Here is a 24,746-nt window from a genome sequence, read left to right as displayed (position 1 = left end):
CCAACTCCCAGGCCCCATAGCTCATTCTGGTAAAGCCGCCCCACGGCCCTTCTTCTCCTAGCGTTTGCCCTTCTTCCGCAGCCAGTCGACAGCGTCAGGTTCAGCCTGATGTCAAGTTTCGAGACCTCCTTTGAATCTGGAGAGGTGGCAGTCGTTGACTATGTGGGACATAGTCTGTCTGGAGCCGCAGGGGCAGTTCGGGTCGTCTCTGGCTCCCCAGCGATGGAACATAGCGGCGCACCGGCCATGGCCTGTTGGATAGCGATTGAGGAGGGCCCGATCATAACGTGCTAGGTCAAAGCCGGGTTGATGCTCACAGGGGTCTGTGATGAGGTGTTTGTTCTTTACCTCAGCTGACTGCCAACTCTGTTTCCAAGAGACTGGAACAGAGAAGTTCAGTGTAGGCGTAGGGGACCAGATTGGGTGACGAGACGTCAAGCGTTGGACAGGGTGGGCGAAGATATCCGCGTATATTGGCAGGTCCGGTCGAGCGTAGACGTGGGAAATGATCTTAGATGATGCCGCATCCCGACGAATATCTGGCGGGGCGATGTTGCTAAGAACTGGCAGCCATGGAACCGGGGTGGAACGGATGGTTCCAGAAATGATCCTCATGGAGGAACATAATTTGGAATCGACCAAGTAGACATGGGGGCTATGGAACCATACTGGGGCACAGTATTCTGCAGTGGAATAGCATAATGCCAGAGAGGATGATCGTAGTGTGGAAGCGCTCGCGCCCCATGAGGAGCTGGCCAGTCTTGCAATGATGTTATTCCTCGCGCCCACCTTTGCTGCAGTTTTTATGAGATGTTCGTGAAATGACAGGGTGCTATCGAGAGTAACGCCAAGATAGACTGGCTGGGCTTCATGCCGGATTCTCGTATCGCCAAGCTGCACATTAAGCTCACGCGAGGCCGAGGCATGGTGTAGATGGAAAACAGATGATACCGTTTTTGCAGTGCTAGGGATTAGTCGCCATTTTTTACAGTAATCAGATATCAGAGACATGTCTTTTGTGAGTGTTTCCTCGAGGCCCTTCTTCTTCTTCTAGCGTTTGCCCTTCTTCGAGGCCCTGAAGAGGCATATCTCCACACAATCCTCCCCTCTTCCTGGAGGCATGACTTCTGGCCATGGAGGGCTGGAACCGGAGCTCCATGGGGGACGCAGCTGAGGAAGCCCGGGCCTGAGCAGTGCTGTCTGGCTGCCAGCCTCCTGCAGAATCCCTCTCCCTCTTGGCCTCTGACGGGCAGCGTCCCTTCACTCCTGTATTGCAGGCTGTCTGTCCGCTGTGAGGCATGAGCACGGTCACAGGAGGGTGATTAAATGCTAACAGCCTCCGTCCCCACCCCCATTTTTATTTGTGGTTTATAGAGGGTTCCAAGATTATATAGCCATAGTATGTCGAGTCCCACACACACCCACCCCCAAAGTTCTGTGTCCTCCCACCACCCAAAGATTCACCACGAGAGTTCTCACAAGTCTCTTTATTTTATTTACTTTCCCTTTTGTTGCCCTTGTTGTTTTTCATTGTTGTTGTAGTTACTGTTGTCGATATCCTTGTTGGATAGGACAGAGAGAAATGGAGAGAGGCAGGGAAGACAGAGAGGGGGAGAGAAAGCGACTCCCTGTGAAGCGACTCCCCTGCAGGTGGGGAGCCGGGGGCTCGAACCAGGATCCTTCTGCTGGTCCTTGCACTTCACGCCACCTGCGCTTAACCTGCTGCGCTACCACCCGACTCCCCTCTCACAAGTCCTAGAAACAAGTTGCTTGCTTCTGTTTATTCTTTCTTTTTTGCAAGTCCATGTGTATCAGATCTCCAGATTCCTCCTCTGTGTGAAGCTGTCTGGCAGTTGTCTTTAGCTCTGTACTTACTTCGTTGAGGACAATCACCTCCAGTCCCAACCATTTTGTCCTAAAGGACATAATGCCTTTTTATTTATTATTTTTAACTGCTCCGTAGTATCCCAGGGGGTATATATTCCTTCTCCTCTACAACCAGTCAGCTGCTGACGGGCACCGAGGCTGCTTTCACTCTTTGGCTATGAACACAGGGCTGCACATGCCCCTGAAATCAGACTAACAACCGTTTATATTGTCTTCCAGAATTTGAACTCACAGTCTGAAGTAGGAAAAGCGACAACAAAAAAATTCAAAAAAAAATACACAGAAGCAATGTGACTCAGGACGTGCAGCAGACTCACAGATCAGCCTCCAGGAAGATCCCAGCAGCGCGCTTACCCACGGCCTCTCTAGACACTGGGGCTCCGGGACCCGGCAGCTCCGCTCCAGACACTGTGACATCCCTCCTCCCACCGCCCCTCCCCACCAGCCATGAGATGTGAAGAGAGAAGCCCCCCAGCTCACACAGGAGGCCTGGAACGGCCCTCTGCGTGGGGCCTCCTCCCACCACTGGCACCGCTGTGCTTTGGTAATAAATTGTTTCTTTAGAGCGTGGAGACTCCAGCCTGCACGAGAAATTCCTTTTGGAAAAGGTTGTGTGCCTTTGGCTCCCCATCCATCCATCCATCCATCCATCCCTTCAGCCTTTCATCTAATTCTTCACTCTTTTCTTTTGCCACCAGGGTTATTGCTGGGCTCAGTGTCCTTTTATTTTTCCTTCCTTCCTAATCTGTGTTAGCAGCTAGGACAGAGAGAAATTGAGAGAGGCAGAGCGAGGGGGGGAGGGGGGAGCGGTGGTGCGCCCAGCTAAGCGCACATAGTGCTAAGCACAAGGATCTGGGTTCGAGCCTCCAGCTCCCACCTGCAGGGAGTCGCTTCACAAGCAGTAAAGCAGGTCTGCAGGTGTCTGTCTGTCTGTCTCCCTCTCTGTCTCCCCCTTCCTCTCAATGTCTCTGTCCTATCTAATAAATAGGAAAAAATGGCCTCCAGGAGCAGTGGATTCATAGTGCTGGCACCAAGCCCCAGCAATAACCCTGGAGGTAAGAGAAGAGAGAGGGAGGGAAACCAGCAAACCTGCCTCACTGCTTGTGAAGCGTCACCCCTGCAGGTGGGGAGCAGGGACTTGAACCTGAATCCTTGTGCTGGGTAATATTTTTTTTAAATATTTATTTATTTTCCTTTTGTTGCCCTTTTTATTGTTGTTGTAGTTATTGTTGGATAGGACAGAGAGAAATGGAGAGAGGAGGGGAAGACAGAGGGGAAGAGAAAGACAGACACCTGCAGCCCTGCTTCACCGCCTGTGAAGCGACTCCCCTGCAGGTGGGGAGCCGGGGGGGCTTGAACCGGGATCTTTACACCCATCCTTTTGCTTTGCGCCATGTGTGCTTAACCCGCTGCGCTACCACCCGACTCCCTGTGCTGGTAACCAGGTGCACCACTGCTTGGCCCCTGCTCACTCATTCACTCGTCTCTCAATTGGCAGGGAGGCAGGGGGGCAGGGCTGACAGCCCAAGAGGAAGCCTGGCCGTTCATTCCTGCACCCATTCATTCATCCCTTCATCTGCTGTCCAGCTCAGCCACCCATCCATCCACCCTTAAGCTTGTCCACCTGTACCTGCATCCTGCCATATACAAAAATCATCTTGGTCCATCTGTCCACCCTTCCATGAACTCATCCACCCATCCATCCATCCTTCCATGAACTTGTCCATCCGTCTATTCCCCCATTTCCTTATCCCTCCATCCTGCCCCTTTCCATGCGTCCACCCACCCCTCTTCCAGTCAGCACCTGGCCAGCAGGCAGCTCCCCGCCTGGCGACTGCTGCCTCCCAAGCCTGTGGCATGAGGAGGGTCCCAGGCTCAGCGCCTGCAGCTCTGCTCAGCCGGGGGCCTCTGGTCTGCCCAGCACTCCATAGTGCAGGGGGAGGACCTGGACACAGACCATGGAGGAAGCCAGCACAGCCGCCCACGCAGCCGGGAAGGCCTGGGGAGAGACGTCAGAGCTGGGAGGGGCTGGGAAGGGGAAAGGAGGTTGTAGCACGGGGTCCCAGACCCCCTCCCCAGCACCCCATGTGCCAGCATCCTCTGGCTGGCTCGCTCCCTCTCATTAAACACATAAGCAAAACCAGAAAGTTGGGAACCAGCAAAATAGCTCAACTGGGGCGGGGGGCGGGCACTGGCTTTACCCTGTGCGAGCCAGGTTCAAACTCACAGCACAGTACCTGTGCTGTCTCCCTCCATCTGCCTCCACCTCTCTGGGTCTCTCTAAAAGGAAAAAAAAAAAAAAAAAAAAAAAACAGCCCAGAGTGTCAAAACCCCAGTGATGACAAAATAAAGTTTAAAAATCAAGAGGGGTAACTCAGCGAGTGCCACCCCAGCAGGCTTCACTTCAGACCGTGTCCAGAGACTTCAGGTGTGGAAGGACAACCCTTCAGCTTCATCACTCGGGCGAGACCTTTCCTGTCAATAGTATTCTCTAATTCTATTCCAGGCGGTTCACTTCCTAACAAAGTCCCAAAACCTAGATATAGACCAGGTCCCCTGAGATAGGGCATATGTTCACACGTATCCATAAACTAGGGCAAAATATATACCTGAAAGCAAAAGTACACAATAGTCTGCAGTGAGTACCCCCCCCCCAACACTTCATCTGCACTATTCCAGCCTTTAGGTCCATGATTGTTCAACAATTTGTTTGGCTTTGTGTTAACTCCCTTTTCAGCCACCAGGTTCCAGATGCCAGCATGATGCTGACCAGACTTCCCTGGACAGAAAACCCCACCAATGTGTCCTGGAGCGCTGCTTCCCCAGAGCCCCTTCCCCACTAGGGAAAGAGAGAGGCAGACTGGGAGTATGGATCAGCCAGTCAACACCCATGTTCAGCGGGAAAGCAATTCCAGAAGCCAGACCTTCCACCTTCTGCATCCCACAATGACCCTGGGTCCATACTCCCAGAGGGATAGAGAATGGGAAAGCTGTCAGGGGAGGGAACGGGATATGGAGATCAGGTGGTGGGAATTATGTGAAGTTGTACCCCTCTTATCCTATGGTTTGTTAATGTCTCCTTTCTTAAATAAAAAAAAAAAAAAATCAAGAGGGACTTGGGTAGTGGTGCACCAGGAGAAGCACACACAAGGATCCCGGTTCAAGCCCCTGGCTCCCCACCTGCAGGGCAGCCATTAGGGGAGGTCGCTTCACAAACAGGTCTACAGGTGTCTGTCTCCCTCTCTCTATCTTCCCCTCTCAATTTCTCTCCGTCCTATCCAATAAAATGAAAAAAAAAAAAAAACCTCCAAGAGCAGTGGATTCATAGTGCAGGCACCGAGCCCCAGTGATAACCCAGGAAGCAAAAAAAGAAAAAAATCAAAAGGGGGTGAACATGCCTCTGGAGTGTGGATGAGTGTCTTAGATCAACCACATATGACGGGAAGAATGAGAAGTCCCAGTTGGAGCCCCCGGCTCCCCACCTGCAGGGGAGTCGCTTCCCAGGCGGTGAAGCAGGTCTGCAGGTGTCTGTCTTTCTCTCCTCCTCTCTGTCTTCCCCTCCTCTCTCCATTTCTCTCTGTCCTATCCAGCAACGACAGCTATAACTATAATAAGGGTGGCAAAAATGGGAAAAAATGGCTTCCAGGAGCCATGGATTTGTAGTGCAGGCACCGAGCCCCAGTGATAGCCCTGGAGGGAAAAAAAAATTCCCTTTATTATTTTATATTTATTTACTTATTTTCCTTTTTGTTGCCCTTGTTGATTTTCATTGTTGTTATAGTTATTGTTGTTATTGATGTCGTCGTAGTTGGATACGACAGAGAGACATGGAGAGAGGAGGGGAAGACAGAGGGGGAGAGAAAGACAGACACCTGCAGACCTGCTTCACCGCCTGTGAAGCGACCCCCCTGCAGGTGGGGAACCGGGGGCTCGAACTAGGATCCTTGCGCTTTGTGCCATGTGCGCTTAACCCGCCATGCTACCACCCAACTCCCTATTATTATTTTATACCAGAGCACTGCTCAGCTCTGGCTTATGGTGGTGTGGAGGATAGAACTTGGGACTTGAGAGCCTCAGGCATGAGAGCTTCTTTGCAGAACCATTATGCTACTTACTCCTGCCTCCTTTTTCTGTATTTTTATTTAGGACAGAGACAGAAACTGGGAGGGGAGGGGAAGATAGAGCAGGAGAGAGACAGAGAGACACCTGCCGCCCTGCTTCAGTGCTAGTGAAGCTTCCCCCGCAGATGGCGAGCAGGGACTTGAACCCAGGCCCTTGAGGGGCTGGGTGGTGGCGCACCTGGTTGAGCACACGTGTTACAATGTGCAAGGGCCCGAGTTCAAGCCCCCTGGTCCCCATCTGGAGTTCAGGCCTTTGAACAAGGTGATGTATGCACTCGGGTGTGCCACTGTCTGCTACTTTCCCTCCCCTCCCCTCCCCTCTACTCCCCTCCTCTCCCCCTCCCCTCCCCTTTGCTCCCCTGCCCTTCCCCAGGCCCAGTGTTCTCTGCCTGGAACCTCCACAGAGCTTCAGCTTCACTTCTGCCTACTGTCCCCCAGCAGCCCTGATGAGTGAGCCGACCCCATTTTCTCTCTCTTTTTCTCTTTTTTTTTTTTTTGGACTTTATTTATTCATCCATGAGAAATGACAGGAGAGAAAGAGCCAGGCATCACCCTGGGACATGTGCTGCCAGGGACTGAACTCAGGACCTCATGCTTGAGAGCCCAATGCTTTGTCCACCGTGCCACCTCCTGGACCAACTCTTTGTTTTTCCTCAGGGTTATTGTTGTGGGCTCAGTATCAGCACTACGAGTCCACTGCTCCTGACAGCCATTTTTTCCATTTTATTGTATAGGACAGAGAGGGGGAGACAGACAGAGAGAGAGACAGACAGACACCTGCAGCCCTGCTTCACCGCTTGTGAAGTGACCCCCCCTCTCCCACAGGTGGGAGGCCAGGAATCAAACCCACATCCTTGAGCAGGTTCTTGCACTTCGTACTATGTCTGCTTAAGCAGATGCAACACGCCCACGCTCCCCAGCCCCATTTTTAAGGGGGGAGGTTGAGAAGGACAGGGCCTTGCTGGGCCCACGTCATCACCTGCTGGGGCTGAGAGCAAGGCCAGGTCCCCCACGCTCACAGCTCACAGCGGCAGGTGTGGCTGCGGCTGGAGGTCTTCACTGCTTGGTCTTGATCTCAGAGTACTCGGTGCTGTTGAGGGCGTCCTGGCCCGGAGGCTCCCGGGGCCTCAGCTCCAGGAAGTTGAGGGAGGCGTAGTGGAGGCCCTCCCCCTTCTCCCCCTTCTCCCCCTTCTCCCCCTTCTCCTCCTCCTCCTCCTCCTTCTCCTTCTCCTTCTCCTCCTTTTCTTTCTCCCCTTCCTTCTCTGCTGGGGTGAGGGCAGCCCAAGCAGGGGATGGGGGGTGTTTCTGGCTGCTAGGTGAGCACTTGAGCTGGTTGTCCTGGGGGGGAGAAGAGAAGGGAGTCAGGTAGGGCTTGGGGATGGAGTTCAGGTGGAAAGACGGCCTCACCCCCAGGAGGCCCTCCCTGGGTCCCATCCCGCGAGCCTTCTTTCCCTCCCTATTTTTATGTATTTATTTATTGTTTTGCTTTGTTTTCCACCAAAGTTATCACTGGGGCTCAGTGCCTTCGATATTAATTCACCACCCGTGAATTAATGCTCTTTCTTTTTTCTTTCTTTCTTTCTTTCTTTCTTTCTTCCCCCCCCCCCCTTTGATAGGACAGAGAGAAAGTAAGAGGGGCTGGGGAGATAGAGAAAGACAGAGAGATTCCTGCAGTTCTGGCTTCACTGCCTGTGAAGGTTCCCCCTGCAGGTGGGGAGCCAGGCCCAAGGCCAGGCCCTTACACATGGGAATGTGTGAGCTTAACCAGGTGCACCACCGCCCAGCCCCTCAGTGAGGCAACTTTTTAAATATTTATCTCACGAGACAGAGTCAGAGCATCACTCTGGCACATTCAAGGCCAGGGACTGAACTCCGGACTGGATTCTACCACCTGCTGCAACACCTCCCAGGTCCCTGCTGGGGTTTCTGACCTGCGCAAAACCATCAGTCCAGATAAATCCCCCCACCCAGACATAAGGTGAAGATAGAGAGGGAGACACCACAGCACTATTCCTCCACTCACGAAGCTTCCCCTTTGCACAGTGCTCCCAGGTGGCGGCCGAGGTTTCGAACCTGGGTCCTCAGGCTTTGTAAAGTGAGCACTCTACCGTGTGAACTACCTCTGGGAAGACCCCCAAAATTTTTATTTTTTTTAAGTATATTGTAATAAACAAGAATAAGTTGTGGGGGCCAGGCAGTATCACATCCAATTAACTGCTCCATTTCTCTCTGTCCTATAAAAAAGAATTTTAAAATGGCCACAGAAGCAGTAGACAGTGCAGGAACCGAGCCCCAGTGGTAACACTGGAGGCACAAAAAAAAAAAAAAAATGACCAAGAGAGGAGAAGGGTGGAGAGTAAAAAGAAGATAACTGCCCAAAGCTGAGGCAGAGGCAGGCCTGTTGGCAAACTGCCTCCCAAATTTTTATTTTTATTATATATATATACATATATATACATATATTTACCTATCTTCCCTTTTGTTGCCCTTGTTGCTTGATTGTTGTAGTTATTATTGATGTTGTTGTCATTGGATAGGACAGAGAGAAATGGAGAGAGGAGGGGAAGACAGAGAGGGGGAGAGAAAGACAGACACCTGCAGACCTGCTTTACCACCTGTGAAGCAACTCCCCTGTGGGTGGGGAACCGGGGGCTCGAACCGGGATCCTTACGCCGGTCCTTGCGCTTTGCGCCACATGCGCTTAACCCGCTGCACCACTGCCCGACTCCCCAAATTTTTATTTTTAAAGAAGGGAGTCTGGAGTCAGGCAGTGACGCAACTGGTTGAACACACATGTTGCCATGCTCAAGGACTCCGGTTCAAGTCCCCAGTCTCCATCTGCAGGGCAGAAATTCATTGGTGATGAAGCAGGGCTGCAGATGTCTCTCTCTTCCACTCTCCTTCTCTAGCTACCCCTTTCTTCTCAATTTCTCTCTCTAACCAATAAATAAAATTAAAATATTTTGGGGGGTCAGGCAGTAGTGCACCAGGTTAAGCTCACGTGGGGCGAAGCCCAAGGACGAAGTGCAAGGATCCTGGTTCGAGCCCCCAGCCCCCCACCTGCAGGGGGGTTGCTTCACAGGCGGTGAAGCAGGTCTGCAGGTGTCTATATCTTTCTCTCCCCCTCTCTGTCTTCCCCTCCTCTCTCCATTTCTCCCTGTCCTATGCAACAACAATAACAATAACAGCAACAACAATAAAAACAACAACAAAATGGGGGAAAAAATGGCCTCCGGGAGCAGTGGATTTGTAGTGCAGGCACCGAGACCCAGCAATAATCCTGGAGGCAAAAAAATAAAAAATAAAAATGAAATATTTTTTATAAAGTGAGTCATGACAGGGTAGCCCTGCCACCTGGCCCTCGGCTGTTCCCAACTGTTTTTGGTTTATTCTACTTATTATTATTACTGTTGTTATTTTCTTGCCCAAGGGTTATCGCTGGAGTTCAGTGCCAGCACTATGAATCCACTGCTCCTGGCAGCCTTTTTTCCTGTTTCTTTCTATTTTACTTGATAGGACAGAGAGAAATTAAGAGGGAGGGGGTAACAGAGAGAGATAGAGAGACCTGCTTAACCACTCATGAAGTGTCCTCCATGCGGGTGGGGGGCTGGGGCTCAAACCCGGGTCCTTACGCATAGTGATATATGTACTTATCCAGATGCGCCACCGCCCAGCCCCCGTTTTCGCTTTACGGAGAAGAGACCTGAGCACAGGCTCAGCCATGCACAGTGCCTGACGGTACAGAGAGTCAGCCGTGCACAGTGCCTGACAGTACAGAGAGTGGACGGCCCCCGAGGGCCCGAGGGGCTCACCCAGGAGACGTGTCGTTGCTGTGTGGATGGGGCCTCCTCCAGGCCTGCCGCCCTCTTGGGGGCCTTCTTCCTGCAGGTCTTCACTCTGAGGGGGACGGGGGACAGAGGGCAAAGGGGTGCGGGAGCAGCAGCCTGGCTGATCAGAGCCCAGAGAGCGCTGACTGCTGCTCCTGCTTAAGAGCCTGGGAGGAGAGGCAGCTCAGCCTCTCAGAGCACCAGGCCTGCATGTCTGAGGCCCCAGGACTGCACATTCAATCCCGGGTACCACTGTATGCCAGAACTGAACAGTGCTCAGGCATCTCTCTCTCTCTCTGTGTGTGTGTGTGTGTGTGTGTGTGTGTGTGTGTGTGTGTCTGTCTGTCTGTCTGTCTGTCTGTCTCTCTGTGTGTGCGTGCATGTGTCTATCTATCTGTCTCTCTCTGTGTGTATGTCTGTCTCTCTCTCTCTCTCTCTCTCCCATTAACAGTAAATAAGGAGCTGGGAACATAGCATCAAGGTTCTGCAAAAAAAGACGAAAGCCTAAGGCTTTGAGGTCAACCAGGTTCAATCCCCAGCACCACCAGAAGCCAATGCTGAGCAGTGTTCAGGTCTCTTCCCAACCCTCCGTCTTTATTTCATTAAAAGAAAAATAACTAATTTTTAAAAATAAAAGTAAGGGTCAGGGAACTAGCACAGGACCAGCATAGTTCATGCCTGAGTTGCAGAAGTCCAGCACTACCATATGCCAGAGCTGAGCAGTGCTCTGGTCTTGGTCTCTCTCTTCCTCTCTCTCTCTCTCTCTCTGTCTCTCTCTCTCTAAAAAGAAAGGGAAAAATTCTCAGAGTCTTGGCATTGGACTCTCAAGCATGTTCCTGGGTTTGAGCCCTGGCATCACATGTGTTAGAGTGATGCTCTGGTTCTCTCTCTCGTGATAATAATCTTATTTATTTATTTGCTTATTTTTAGATAGAGACAGGCAGAGAGACACAGAGAGAAAGTGTGTGTGTGTGTGTGTGAGAGAGAGAGAGAGAGAGACCACAGCACCTAAGTAAGCTTCCTCCAGTGTGGTGGGGGCCAGCTGGAGCCTGGATCACATGCAAGGCAGGCAGCGCACTGTCCAAGTGAACCGTTTTATTGGTACCTGATTTTTTTTTTTAAGAACCTAGGACCAGCACTCCAGCTGTCTGGGTAGGGTGCCAGCAGCTCTGCCATGTGGGTACCGAGCCTCCCAGCTGGGCTGTGAATGTGCCCTGCTGGTGAGCTTTCTCTCTGGCCCCATTCACTTGTTTGCAGGGTTGATGACGGGCCAGCAAAATGACTCACTTCCGTCATGTGGAGATGCCTCACAGGCTGTAAAGCAGGTCTGCAGGTGTCTCTCTCTCTCCCTCTCTCCCTCCCCTTCCCCTCCCACTTCCTCTCTGTCCTATCAAATTAAATAAACAAAACAAAACAAAAAAGCTTTATAGCTTTATTCATCTGTGAGGAGGGAGACCAAGGTACTGCTCAGACGGCATCTCTGAGAAACTCTTGTCTCTAGACGGGGCTCAACCACCCCCAATCCCCACACACACACCTTCTCTCCCTGCTACTGTGTTTGACTTCAGCTGCAGGCTGGGTACAGGAGCCTAAGTCGCAGTCTCTCAACAGCGACCCCTGCGCCATCCAGACCCCACCTTCCAGGGACCCCAGGACTCAGGGTGCCCCCTCCCCAACACCCACACTTACAGGAAGAAGGTCAGGTAGAGGCAGAGAGCCAACAGGCCAGCTACCCCAGCTCCCACCATGGAGCCCAGAACGAATCCACCTCTGAGCTCCCGCTTCCCTGTAAGTAAGAGAGGTTTTAGGGGGGCTCCCCTCCAGGACCCCGTGCCCCCTCCATCCCACTGGCCCAGAGCACTCAGGTCGTCAGCTGCCACCCCAGCCCCCCACACAGCTCTTCACCCAGACCTGCCCCTCTCTGCCCCAGCCCCCTCAGGAGGACGCCCCCTTGTCCCCAGCGCCCACACCTGGCATTAGCAGGACCCCTGCTCTCTGCTCCCCATGGGCGTTCCTGGCCTCGCAGCTGAGTCTCAGGCTGGCACCCAGCTCCCCGTGGAGGCTCAGGGTGCTGTTGGCCCAGGGCCCCCCGGAGCTGGTGGTGACCTGGACGGTATCATTGGAGGTGACCTCCAGCGTATAGTCCCCCAGCTGCCAGCGCAGGGTGGGGGCCGGCCAGGCCCGGGAGGAGCAGCTGCAGTGCAGAACCTCCTTCTCCCAGGAGCAGGAAAGGCCCTGCAGGTGGGGGGTGGCTGTGGGGAGAGAGGGGGGTCAGGGCACCCTTTCCTTCCCCAGGGCCTCAGGTCTTCCGCCACCACGGGGCTCCCCACATCCCCAACCCCCAATTCACAGACCACAGAGAAGCTCAGAGGACAAGGTAAGCCCCCATCTGTTCCCGGGACCTCAGGGTCCACCCCAGGGCTCCCCCAGAACCCTGATGTCCCCCAGGGTCCCTCCCTCACCCACAGACCAAGCAGAGGCTCAGAGGCCCCGTCCCCAACTCACAGAACACAGAGAGGTGTATGGAGGCGCTCAGGTTGCCCCTGGGGTGCTCGGCGAGGCAGGTGAGCTCGCCCTCCTGGTCCCACTGCACCCCGGGCAGCTCCAGGACCCCAGGGCCCGAGGGCTTCAAGGGGTTCAGGGCCCAGCTCCTCCATGCCCAGCTCAGCCTGGAGGGGGGGTTGCTGTCAGCCACACACACCAGGCACAGGGCCGCCCCTTCCGGCACCAGGCGAGATGAGCTGTTTCCCTGAGCTTCTGGTCCTGGAGAGAGAGAGGCCAGGACGCCCTTCAGCTCGGTATCCATCCACTGGTGGCCACCACTGAGCCTGTGGCTCTGACAGTCTCAGCCAGGTCCCCTCAAGTAGTCTACGTGGTGTCACTGAGATAGAATCTGCATATCATACAATTGCATTTACAGCTCTCTGTCTTTTTTGTTTGTTTGTTTGTTTGGTTTTTTTTGCCTCCAGGGTTATGGCTGGGGCTCGGTGCCTACACTATGAATCCACTGCTCTCGGAAGCCACCTTTTCCACCTTGTTGCCCTTGTTGTTAGTGTTATTATTGTTACTGCTGTTGTTGTTGTTGGATAGGACAGAGAGAAATGGAGAGAGATGGGGAGATAGAGAGGAAGATCGAAAGACAGACACCTACAGACCTTCTTTACTGCTTATGAAGCAACCCCCCTTCAGGTGGGGGGCCAAGGCTTGAACTAGGATCCTTGTGCTGGTCCCTATGCTTCACACTATGGGCGCTTAACCCGGTGCGCCACTGCCTACCCCTCCCCAATTTCCTTTTATGTGGCTCCATCAATATGCCTTTTCAGGGAGGGAGGATCAGAGAGAGAGAGAAGGAGAGACACCGACCCACCAGAGCTTCTCCCAGTGCTGTGGTGCTCCCATGTGGTGCCCGGGCTCAAACCCAGGTCGTGCATGGCAAGGCAGGCACCCTCCCAAGTGGGCTACTTCTCTGGACCTGACTTTGATGGTAGGCATGGTGTAGTGACAGACACTGGGAGGAGGTGTGACACTGTGCCCCTGAATGTACAGCCTTATAAACCGACATTCCTTCCCCTCCTCTCTCCATTTCTCTCTGTCCTATCCAACAACAACAACAGCAATGACAACAATAATAACAACAACAAGAGTAACAAGGGCAACAAAATGGGAAAAAATGACCTCCAGGAGCAGTGGATTTGTAGTGCAGGCACCGAGCCCCATCAATAACCCTGGAGGCAAAAAAACATATAAAAAATAATTTTTAAAAAAATTATTTATTTATTTCCTTTTTTGCCCTTGTCTTATTGTTGTAGTTATTATTGTTGTTGTTATTGATGTCATTGCTGTTGGATAGGACAGAGAGCAGTGAAGAGAGGAGGGGAAGACAGAGAGGGGGAGAGAAAGACAGACACCTGCAGACCTGCTTCACCACCTGTGAAGCGACTCCCCTGCAGGTGGGGAGCCGGGAGCTTGAACCGGGATCCTTATGCCGGTCCTTGTGCTTTTGCCACGTGTGCTTAACCCGCTGGGCTACCGCCCGACTCCCTATAAAAAAATCATTTAAGGGAGTCTGGCAGTAGCGCAGCGGGTTAAGCGCACATGGTGAAAAGCACAAGGATCAGTGGAAGGATCCCAGTTCAAGCCCCCAGCTCCCCACCTGCAGGGAACTCGCTTCACAGTCAGTGAAGCAGGTCTGCAGGTGTCTGTCTTTCTCTCCCTCTCTCTGTCTTCCGCTCCTCTCCCCATTTCTCTCTGTCCTATCCAACAACAATGACATCAATAGTAACTACAACAATAAAAAACAAGGGCAACAATATAAATAAATTAATTTTAAAAAGTAATAATAATTTTTAAAATTAAAAAAAAGAACTAGTAAAGGGGGTTAGGCGATAGTGCAGCTGGTTAAGTGCACATGGCTCAAATTGCAAGGACTGGCGCAAGGGTCCTGGTTTGAGCTCCCAGCTCCCCAACTGCAGGGGGGTCACTTCACAAGCGGTGAAGCAGGTCTGCAGGTGTCTATCTTTCTTTTTTAAAAAAATTAATTTATTTATAAAAAAAAGAAACACTGACAAAAACCATAGAATAAGTGGGGTACAACTCCACACAATTCCCACAACTAAAATTCCATATCCCATCCCCTTCCCTGATAGCTTTCTATTCTTTATCCCTCTGGGAGTATGGACTTTTCTCTCCCCTTCTGTCTTCCCCTCCTCCATTGGTTTCTCTCTGTCCTGTCCAACAACAATAACAGCAACAACAACAAAAGGGGGAAAAAATGGCCACCAGGGGCAGTGGATTCCTAGTGCAGGCACCGAGCCCCAGCAATAACCCTGGAGGAAAAACATAGAAAAGAGAGAGAGGGAGAGAGAGAGAGAGAGAAAGAGAGAGAGGTGGTGCACCTGGTTGAGCGCACATATTACAATGTGCAAGGACCTGGGTTCAAGTCCCTGCTCCCCACCTGCAGGGGGAAAGCATTGCGAGTGGTGAAGCAGGGCTGCAGGTGTCTCTCTGTCTCTCTCCCTCTCTATCTTCCCCTTCCCTCTTGATTTCTGGCTGTCTTTATCAAATAAAAAGGAGAGAGAGAGAGAGAGAAATGGCCACTGGGAGCAGATTCATAAGTGCTGGCACAGAGTCTTAGCGAGAACCCTAGTGGCGAGGAAATAAATAAGCAAATAGAAGGAAAGAAAAGAATGAAAAAAAAAAAATTCCCAAGACAGAGTTTCTGTCCTCAAGTTGGGTGGTGGGGATCAGATTGTGTTGGTTTTATAAGGACCATCACCACTTACGTAATACTCAGTCTCTGTGCAGAGTGACTAGTGAAGTCAGACCCAGCTATTAGAGGGCAAGGTGGGGAGGGGCTCACCACTCAAAAAAAGGGGGAAGGGGAATAGGCACTGGCACACCTGGTTAAGCTCACACATTACAGAGCACAAGGACCCGGGTTCAAGCCCCTGCTCCCCACCTGCAGGGGGGAAGCTTCATGAGTGGTGAAGCAGGACTGCAGGGGTCTCTCTCCCTATGTCCCCACCCCCTCTCAGTTTCTCTCTGTCTCTATCCCATAAATATTCAATAAAAATAAAAATACTGGGCGGAGGGTAGATAGCATAATGGTTATGCAAACAGACTCTCATGCCTGAGGTTCCAAAGTCCCAGGTTGAATCCTCTGCACTACCATAAGCCAGAGCAGAACAGTGCTCTGGTTAAAAGATTTAAAAAATAAAATAAATACTTAATTTGGGGCATGGTGGTGATACACTCATTGAGCACACACATTACCAGATGCAAGGACCAGGGTTCAAGCCCCCACTCCGCACCTGCAGGGGGGAAGCTTCATGAGCAGTGAAGCATGTCTGCAGCTGTCTCTCTGTCTCTCTCCCTGTCTCCTCTCAGTTTCTATCTCTATCCAAAATAAAAGATTTACTTTTATGAGAAACCAAAGCACCACTCTGGTGCGTGACTGAACCGGGATGTGGTGGGTGCTGATCCCGTGCTCTGCTGCTCTGCCCACCCCCGCCCTCCCACCCCAGCCCGGAGGTGCAGACACCCCATCCTACCTGTGCGGTTGCCTTGGCAGACGTGGATGGTCAGGCTCTGGGGAGGGTCTAGGACAGAGAGACATGCTCGGGGTGGGGTCAGATTAGAAGTCAGAGCACCCCACCCCCAGGTGACGCAGAGGTGGGACGTGGAAACTGGGGGAAGAACACCAGACTTGCAGGCCTGAGGTCCCAGAGGTCCCCGGTTCAATCCCTGGTACCACTTTATACCAGAGCTGAGCAGTGCTCTGGTCTCTCACTTTTTTTTTTCTTTGCCTCCGGGGTTATCACTGGGGCTCAGTGCCAGCACAATGAATCCACTGCTCCTGGAGGCCATTGTTTCCATTTTATCAGATAAGACAGAGAGAGATTGAGAGAGGAGAGGGAGATAGGGAGGGAGAAAGAAAGACACCTGCAGACCTGCTTCACTGCTCGTGAAGTGTTCCCCTGCTGGGGGTTTGAACCTGGATCCTTGCTCAGGTCCTTTTCCTTCATGTGAGCTTAACTGGGTGCACTACCGCCCGGCACCATTTCTCACTCTCAAAAAAATAAATATTCTTTAAAGAAAAAGGAGGCGGGGAGTCGGGCGGTAGTGCAGCAGGTTAAGCGCACATGGCACAAAGCAAAAGGACAGGTGTAAGTATCCTGGTTCGAGCCCCCAGCTCCCCACCTGCAAAGTAGTCACTTCACAGGCGGTGAAGCAGGTCTGCAGGTGTCTGTCTTTCTCTCCCCCTCTCTGTCTTCCCCTCCTCTCTCCATTTCTCTCTGTCCTAGCCAACAACGAACGACATTAACAACAATAATAATCACAACAAGGCTACAACAACAAGGGCAACAAAAGGGGAAAAATGGCCTCCAGGAGCAGTGAATTCATGGTACAGGCACTGAGCCCCAGCAATAACCCTGGAGGCAAAATAAATAAATAAATAAATAAATAAATAAATAAATAAATAACAACAAGGGCTGGGGAGACAGCATAATGGTTATGCAAAAGGCTTTCAAGCCTGAGGCTCTGAAGTCCCAGGTTCAATCCCCAGCACCACCATAACTAGAACTGAGCCGTGCTCTAGTCTCTGTCTCTGTATCTTTCCCTCTGTGTCTACTCTTTCTCAATAAAATAAAAACATGAAAGAAAGAAAGAAAGAAAGAAAGAAAGGAAGGAAGAGGAAGGTGGGACCAGGAGTTGGTTCAGGTGGTGAAGCAGGGCTGCAGGTGTCTCTCTGTCTCTCTCCCTTTGTTTTTTGTTTGTTTAATTCTCCTTTTTTTTTTTCCCTCCAGGATTATTGCTGGAGCTCAGTGCCTGAACTATTAATCCACTGCTCCTGGTGGCCATTTTTTGCATTATTATTATTGTTGTTGTTGGATAGGACAGAGAGAAATTGAGAGGGGTAGAGGGAGAGAAAGAAAGATATCTGCAGACCTGCTTTACCGCTTGTGAAGCAACTCCCCTGCAGGTGGGGAGCCGGGGCTCGAACAGGCTCCTTGGGTCCTTGCACTTCACACCCTGTGCTTAACCCGGTGCACTGCCTCCCCTCTCTCTCCCTCTCTATCTTCCCCTTCACTCTTGATTTCTGGCTGTCTATCCAATAAATAAATAAAATAATACATTTTTAAAAGTTTGTACTGTATTAAAATTTGAAAATATTCAATATTCCACCTGCATAATAAAAAATATTTTGGGGAGATGGGTGGTGGCGCAGTGGCTTAAGCGCATGTGGTGCAAAGTGCAAGGACCAGAGTAAGGAACCGGGTTCGAGCCCCTGGATCCCCACCTGCAGGGGAGTCACTTCACAGGCGGTGAAGCAGGTCTGCAGGTGTCTGTCTTTCTCTCCCTCTCTCTGTCTTCCCTTCCTCTCTCCATTTCTCTGTCCTATCCAACAACAAAGACATCAATAATAACAATAATAACTACAGCAACAATAAAAAAAGGGCAACAAAAAAGGGAAAATAAGTAAATAAATATTTTTTAAATATTTTTTAAATAGAGAGAAATGGGAGGGGCCAAGTAGTGGTGCCCTCAGCTGAGCCGAGAACCCCAGTTCAAGTTCCCAGGTCTCCACCTGCTAGGGGCTGGGGGAGAGGTAAGCTTCACCAGCTGAGATGCAAGGCTGCAGGCGTCGTTCTCTGTCTTCCCCTGTCAATTTCCGTCTCTATCAAATAAATAAATAAATAAATAAATAAATAAATAAATAAATAAAAGTTTTTTTTTTTTTGTCTCCAGGGTTATTGCTGGGGCTCGGTGCCTGCGCTACAAATACACTGCTCCTGGAGGCTATTTTTTCCCTTTTGTTGCTCTCGTTGTCTATGTTGTTGTTGTTAATATTATTCTTGTCATTGTTGGATAGAACAGAGAGAAGTGAAGAGAGGAGGGGAAGACAGAGAGGGGGAGAGACAGACAGACACCTGCAGACCTGCTTCACCGCCTGTGAAGCGACTCCCCTGCAGGTGGGGAACCAGAGGCGGGGGCTCATGGTTCTTGTGCTTAACCCGCGGCGCTACCGCCCCGCCCCCAGAAAAATTATTATTATTATTATTTAATTATTGTTATTTTTAAATTTATTTTATTTATTTATTCCCTTTTGTTGCCCTTGTTGTTTTATTGTTGTAGTTATTGTTGTTGTCGTTGTTGGATAGGACAGAGAGAAATGGAGAGAGGAGGGGAAGACAGAGAGGGGGAGAGAAAGACAGACACCTGCAGACCTGCTTCACCGCCTGGGAAGCGACTCCCCTGCAGGTGGGGAGCCGGGGGCTCGAACCGGGATCCTTACGCCGGTCCTTGTGCTTGGCGCCTCCTGCGCTTAACCCGCTGGCTACAGCCCGACTCCCCAGAAAAATTATTTTTAAAAGTCTTGAGAAAGCGAAAGCGAGAGGTAGAGAGAGAAGAATCAGAAACAGCGCAGAGCAGGTGTCTGCAGACCCCCCGCCCAGGGCCCCGGGGTCCCCGCCCAGCTGTCACTCACAGGAGACCTGGAGCCGCAAGGTCCTTTCTCTGCTGGGAGCTGTGCCTGGGAAGGCGACTCGGCACGTGAGGTTGGTGTTATGGTCCTGTGGGCGGGGGGTGAGCTGGATCTCCCTGGCTTCATAGACTCCCGAGGGCCCAAGGGCAGCCCCCGTCCAGGAGATGGTGGGGGCCCACGCCCCATCACAGGCTCCGGGCAGGGAGCACGTCAGGCGGCTGGGGGAACCCGATTGCAGGGGCTCCTGCACGCGAATGTCGGGGAGCTCTGTCAGCTCTGGAGAGGAGAGGGGGGAAGCGGGTTAGGTACCTGTCGGGGAGAGAGACACCGAAACCCGGAACCACTGTGTGTCAGCACTGCAGAAAAGCGGAGGGGTCAGTGGATTAAGCCCCAGACTGTCCCGCATGGGGTCCAGAGTTCCAATCCCAGCATGGTGTGTGCCAGAGTGATGCTCTAGTGTTATCCTCTCTCTCATTTTTATTGATTTACAAAAGACATGTGTCTGATATCTGATTACTGTAAAAAATGGCGACTAATCCCTAGCACCGCAAAAACGGTATCATCTGTTTTCCATCTACACCATGCCTCGGCCTCGCGTGAGCTTAATGTGCAGCTTGGCGATATGAGAATCCGGCATGAAGCCCAGCCAGTCTATCTTGGCGTTACTCTCGATCGCACCCTGTCATTTCACGAACATCTCATAAAAACTGCAGCAAAGGTGGGCGCGAGGAATCACATCATTGCAAGACTGGCCAGCTCCTCATGGGGCGCGAGCGCTTCCACACTACGATCATCATCTCTGGCATTATGCTATTCCACTGCAGAATACTGTGCCCCAGTATGGTTCCGTAGCCCCCATGTCCACTTGGTCGATTCCAAATTATATTCCTCCATGAGGATCATTTCTGGAACCATCCGTTCCACCCCAGTTCCATGGCTGCCAGTTCTTAGCAACATCGCCCCGCCAGATATTCGTCGGGATGCGGCATCATCTAAGTTCATTTCCCACGTCTACGCTCGACCGGACCTGCCAATATACGCCGATATCTTTGCCCACCCTGTCCAATGCTTGACGTCTCGTCACCCAATCTGGTCCCCTACGCCTACACTGAACTTCTCTGTTCCAGACTCTTGGAAACAGAGCTGGCAGTCAGCTGAGGTAAAGAACAAACACCTCATCACAGATCCCTGCAAGCGTCAACCCGGCTTTGACCTAGCACGTTATGATGGGGCCCTCCTCAATCGCTATCGAACAGGCCATGGCCGGTGCGCCGCTATGTTCCATCGCTGGGGAGCCAGAGACGACCCGAACTGCCCCTGCGGCTCCAGACAGACTATGACCCATATAGCCAACGACTGCCACCTCTCCAGATTCAAAGGAGGTCTCGAAACTTGACATCAGGCTCAACCTGACGCTGTTGACTGGCTACGGAAGAAGGGCAAACGCTAGAAGAAGATTGATTTACTGTCTTATTTCCACCGGAGTTATGACTGGGGCTTGGTGCTGACATTATAAAAATCCACCACTCCTGGGGGCCACTTTTTCTTTCTTTTTTCTTTTTTCTATTTTATTCAATAGGACAGAAAGAAATTGGGTGTGGAGATAAAGAGGGAGAGAAAAAGATAAACACCTGCTTCACTGCTCCTGAAAGCTTCCCCCTTGCAGGTGAGGACTGGAGACTCAAACTTGGGTCCTTATGCTTAGTTCATATGTGCTTCACTGGGTGCACCAATGACTGCCTCCCTTCCCTTTTATTATTTTTTTCTTCTTTCTATTTTACTTGATAGAACAGAAAAAAAAATGAGGGCAGAGGGTAGATAGCATAATGGCTATGCAAACAGACTCTTGTGCCCGAGGCTCTAAAGTCACAGGTTCAGTCCCCTGCACCACCATAAGCCAGAGCTGAGCAGTGCTCTGGTGGGGGGGAAGAAAGAAAGAAATTGAGAGGGGAGGTGGAGATAGGGAGGGACAGAAAGACCTGGTGATGTGTGTGCTCAACCAAGGGTGCTGTCACCCTGCTAGCTCCCTTTATTCCAATTCCCTACCATTAATCAATCAGTCAATAAATAAATAAATCTGAAAAAAAATTAAAAAGCAAAACAAAACTGAGGGGACATGGGCTTCTCCCCTGCCCCTAGAGGCCAGCCCACTGCTCTCTGGTGTCTGTTTCTGGGACCTTCCGTACCTGTTACCTGCACAGAGAGAGAGTCATTTCTGTTGCTGTATCTAGCAGGACCCCTGTCCAGCTGGAAGTAATATCTGCCAGTGTCCCTCTTCCTGGGACTCATGATACCCAGGGTGCAGTTGCCGGCCCCAGGGTCCCCGAGGAGCTGCAGTGAAGAATTGGTCGTGACACTCTTGGTCTGCTCAATCATGTTCTTTCGGGGCATCCGGTACCAGTGGCCAGAGGTGGGCTCGGAGCTGTCTCCCGGGGGGATGAAGGAGCAGGGGACCCGGAGGCACAACCCCTTCTGCACCGTCACCGACCTCTGCACGTTCAGCCACAGCATCTTCTCTTCCTTCTTCTGCAGAGACTCTGGGGGGACACAGGCTCAGCCGAGCTCCAGCCCAGCCCCATACCCCGCCCGGGGACCCCAGCCCACACCCGCTCACCAGCACACAGCAATAGCAGCAGCAGCAATGGCAACATCTTGGGTGTGTGTGTGTGTGTGTGTGTGTGTGTGTCCCGGGGTCCAGTGAGGAACTGCAGGAAGCTTCTGGGCAATGACCTCCAGAGAAGGGGGAACTGGACGCCTTGAATGTCCTGGAAGGTCCCCTCTCTCTACTTCCCCTTTCTCAGAGTGGGTGCGGGGCTCTCCCCCAAGTGCAAAGGGGAGAGGCGACCAGCTCTGGCAGGCCTGTGCTCTGACGCCCAGCTGTCTGTCCGGACAGACCAGGCAGAGATATGGGGTCAGGGAGCTATCTGACACAGCCAAGCCCTGTGCTACCACTGAACCCCCTGCCCAACCAAAATGGGGTTTTTAAACAAGTGTTGTGTGCTTTTTAAAATACTCATTTTTTTTCTTGTGGTCTGGGAAGTGGCACAGTGGGTCAAGCACTGGACTCTCAATCCCTGGCAGCACATGGACAAAGTGATACTCTGGTTCTCTTTCTCTCTCTCTCCCCCTATATCTCTTTTTAATTTTTTTAAATTTATTTATCTTCTATGTCTCTAATGAATTTTTTTTATGTTTAAAATACATGTATTTTGCCACCAGAATTATTTCTGGGGCTTGATGCCAACACTACAGACCCACCATTCCCGGTAGCTACTTTCTTTTTAAATTTTCTCTATTTTATTGGATAGGACAGAGAAAAATTGAGAGAAGAGGGGGAGACAGAGAGGGAGCAAGAAAAAGAAAGGGGGACAGAGGGGAGACAGTGTAATGGCTATGCAAAAGACTCTCGTGCCTGAGGCTCTAAAGTCCCAGGTTCAATCCCCCACACCACCATCAGCCAGAGCTGAGCAGTGCTGTGAAGAGAGAGACAGAGAGAGAGAGCAGGAGAGAGAGAGAGAGGGAGCAGGAGAGGGGGAGGGGGAGAAGGAGAGAGAGAGAGGACTATACTCAGTTCTGGAATAAAGTGGTACCAGGGATTGAACCTGGGGCCCTGCAGTCTCAGGCATGTGAGTCCTAACAGGCTGAGCTCTCTCCCCATCCTGCCTTTAATTTTTTTATCATAATTTTTAAATTTTATTTATAAAAAGGAAACACTGACAAAACCATAGGATAAGAGGGGTACAACTTCACACAATTCCCACCACCAGAACTCCATATCTCCTCCCCTCCCCTGACAGCTTTCCCATTCTCTATCCCTCTGGGAGCATGGACCCAGGATCACTGTGGGATGCAGAAGGTGGAAGGTCTGGCTTCTGTAATTGCTTCCCCGCTGAACATGAGCGTTGACAGGTCGATCCATACTGCCAGCCTGTCTCTCTCTTTCCCTAGTGGGGCAGGGATCTGGGGAAGCGGGGCTCCAAGGCATACTTACCTTTATTATTCTTTTTCTTTCTTTTTTAAGTTTTATTATTATTTGTTTATTTTTTAATTATTTATTTATTTATGTATTCCTTTTTGTTGCCCTTGTTTTATTGTTGTAGTTATGAATGTTGTTGTTGGATAGGACAGAGAGAAATGGAGAGGGGAGGGGAAGACAGAGACGGGGAGAGAAAGACAGACACCTGCAGATCTGCTTCACCGCCTGTGAAGCGACTCCCCTGCAGGTGGGGAGCCGGGGGCTCGAACCGGGATCCTCACGCTGGTCCTTGTGCTTTGCGCCACCTGCGCTTAACCCGCTGTGCTACCACCTGACTCCCTCTTTATTCTTTTTCATGGAAGGAATTTTGTTTATAAGGCTGTACGTTCAGAGGCACAGTGTCACACCTCCTCCCAATATCTGTCACTACACCACGCCTACCATCAAAGTCAGGTCCAGAGAAATAGCCCACCTGGGAGGACGCCTGCCTTGCCATGCAGGGCCTGGGTTTGAGCCCGGGCACCACATGGGAGCACCACAGCACTGGGAGAAGCTCCGGTGGGTCGGTGTCTCTCCTTCTCTCTCTCTCTGATCCTCCCTCCCTGAAAAGGCAGTCCTGAGACAGTGACGTCCTGAGAGAACGAGTCTGCTGTGACAGCCCCTCGGGGCCTCAGCCTGCCGTCCGCCGGAACCCCAAGCCTCATTCTCCCTCAGCTCTGTTCCTTTTGTGTGTTTCTTCATCACATGCACAAGTGTGAGCTCACGCAGCATCTGTCCTTCTTCTGGCTTCCCTGACTCCCCACAACTTCCTCCAGCCCTAAGCTGTGGCAGCAAAATGCCAGGTACCATCTCCTTTCACAGCTGAGGAGTGGTCCATCGCGTGTTGACCATTTGTTCCTCGGAGATGTATGAATCAAATGAGAGATGGGGGAGAGGGGAGTGGGTGGTGGTGCACCTGACTGAGTGCACATATCACCATGTGCAAGGACTCGGGTTCAAGGCCCCGGTCAGCCACCGGCAGGGGAGAAGCTTCACTGCTTGTATCTCTCTGTCTCTCTCCCACTCCATTTCCCCCTTCCCTCTCAATTCCTCTGTCTTTATCCAAATAAATTAAAATAAAAAATAAAGATTACTACTTTCTAAAAAAAAAAAAAAAAAGACAGGGGTCGGGCGATAGCACAGTGGGTTAAGCACACGTGGCGCAAAGCGCAAGAACCCGTGGCATAAGGATCCCGGTTCGAGCCCCCGGCTCCCCACCTGCAGGGGAGTCGCTTCACAGGTGGTAAAGCAGGTCTGCAGGTGTCTGTCTTTCTCTCCCCTGTGGGGATAACTGTGAAAGCATGATAAGAGCATGGGGAACTCCCATCATAAAGACAGAGGTCTGAAAAGATACCCCACCTGTCAGTCTCTCCCTTCCAGGGGTCGAGCATGGAGGGAAAAGCTTTCCTGACTCAGTTTCCCCTTGTCAGTCTCCCAAGCATCACAAGAACCTACACCCCCTAACACTTAACTCATTTCCTTGTTATAAACTAGATGGTTTGCCTGCTTAAAGTTCACTACAGTTCACCTGCTGTGATCACACATACTCTATATATCACCACTCTGCCTTGACCAAAAGGCTCTTCCTTCCTATGTCCTTAAACCCTTCCTCCAGTTTGATCTAACTCCTCTACCTTCCTTCAAGGCTCCTCTCTGTCTACTTCTCCCTTGCTGAGATAATTAACATGTTCTTCTAAATACCTTCAGCTAATTGACTCTTAGCCAATTGCCCTCTACCACTATCAATTCCTTGGAAGCTTCACCATGGGGGTTCTGACCTTCCAAAGCCCACCCTTACCGCCACATGTGAAAAATGTCCTTCGTTCCCTTCTGCTGTTTAAACCCTGCCTTTTGTACAATAGATAGATCGTTTGTGACTGAGTGGTCTCCTGGTCTTTTCCTGTTGTTAG

General features: G+C 51.4%; 2 protein-coding genes across 3 annotated transcripts in view; one reads left to right on the top strand and one right to left on the bottom strand.

Moving 5' to 3' along the window:
* The window catches only part of VRK3 (VRK serine/threonine kinase 3), a 39,656-nt gene extending 37,195 nt beyond the window's left edge, over window positions 1-2,461 (top strand). For both annotated transcript variants that reach the window (XM_060174232.1, XM_060174223.1), the window contains one exon: window positions 2,107-2,461. The gene's annotated coding sequence lies outside the window, so the exon portion shown is untranslated. The remainder of the gene's footprint in view (window positions 1-2,106) is intronic.
* A 4,255-nt stretch (window positions 2,462-6,716) lies between these two features.
* On the bottom strand, window positions 6,717-22,309 carry LOC103120853 (sialic acid-binding Ig-like lectin 5). Its single transcript, XM_060174210.1, has 9 exons — window positions 21,436-22,309; window positions 21,008-21,358; window positions 18,825-19,097; window positions 15,886-15,933; window positions 12,341-12,598; window positions 11,806-12,087; window positions 11,525-11,621; window positions 9,821-9,905; window positions 6,717-7,346 (listed from the first exon to the last, which is right to left on the bottom strand). Exons 1-9 carry the CDS (start codon window positions 21,470-21,472, stop codon window positions 7,065-7,067), a joined length of 1,713 nt encoding a protein of 570 aa, XP_060030193.1. The 5' UTR covers window positions 21,473-22,309; the 3' UTR covers window positions 6,717-7,064.
* Between the last annotated feature and the right edge of the window lie 2,437 nt (window positions 22,310-24,746).

Source organism: Erinaceus europaeus, chromosome 2 (assembly GCF_950295315.1).
Source record: "Erinaceus europaeus chromosome 2, mEriEur2.1, whole genome shotgun sequence".
Taxonomy (NCBI): domain Eukaryota; kingdom Metazoa; phylum Chordata; class Mammalia; order Eulipotyphla; family Erinaceidae; genus Erinaceus; species Erinaceus europaeus.
This window is presented reverse-complemented; position numbering and strand designations above follow the sequence as displayed.

Coding starts and splice junctions, on each gene's coding strand:
- LOC103120853 (XM_060174210.1), bottom strand. CDS start 21,472: ATGTTGCCATTGCTGCTGCTGCTATTGCTGTGTGCTG. Junction 15,934..18,824: donor CTTGCGGCTCCAGGTCTCCT/GTGAGTGACAGC, acceptor TCTCTGTCCTAG/ACCCTCCCCAGAGCCTGACC. Junction 12,599..15,885: donor CTGCCAAGGCAACCGCACAG/GTAGGATGGGGT, acceptor CTCTCTCTCCAG/GACCAGAAGCTCAGGGAAAC.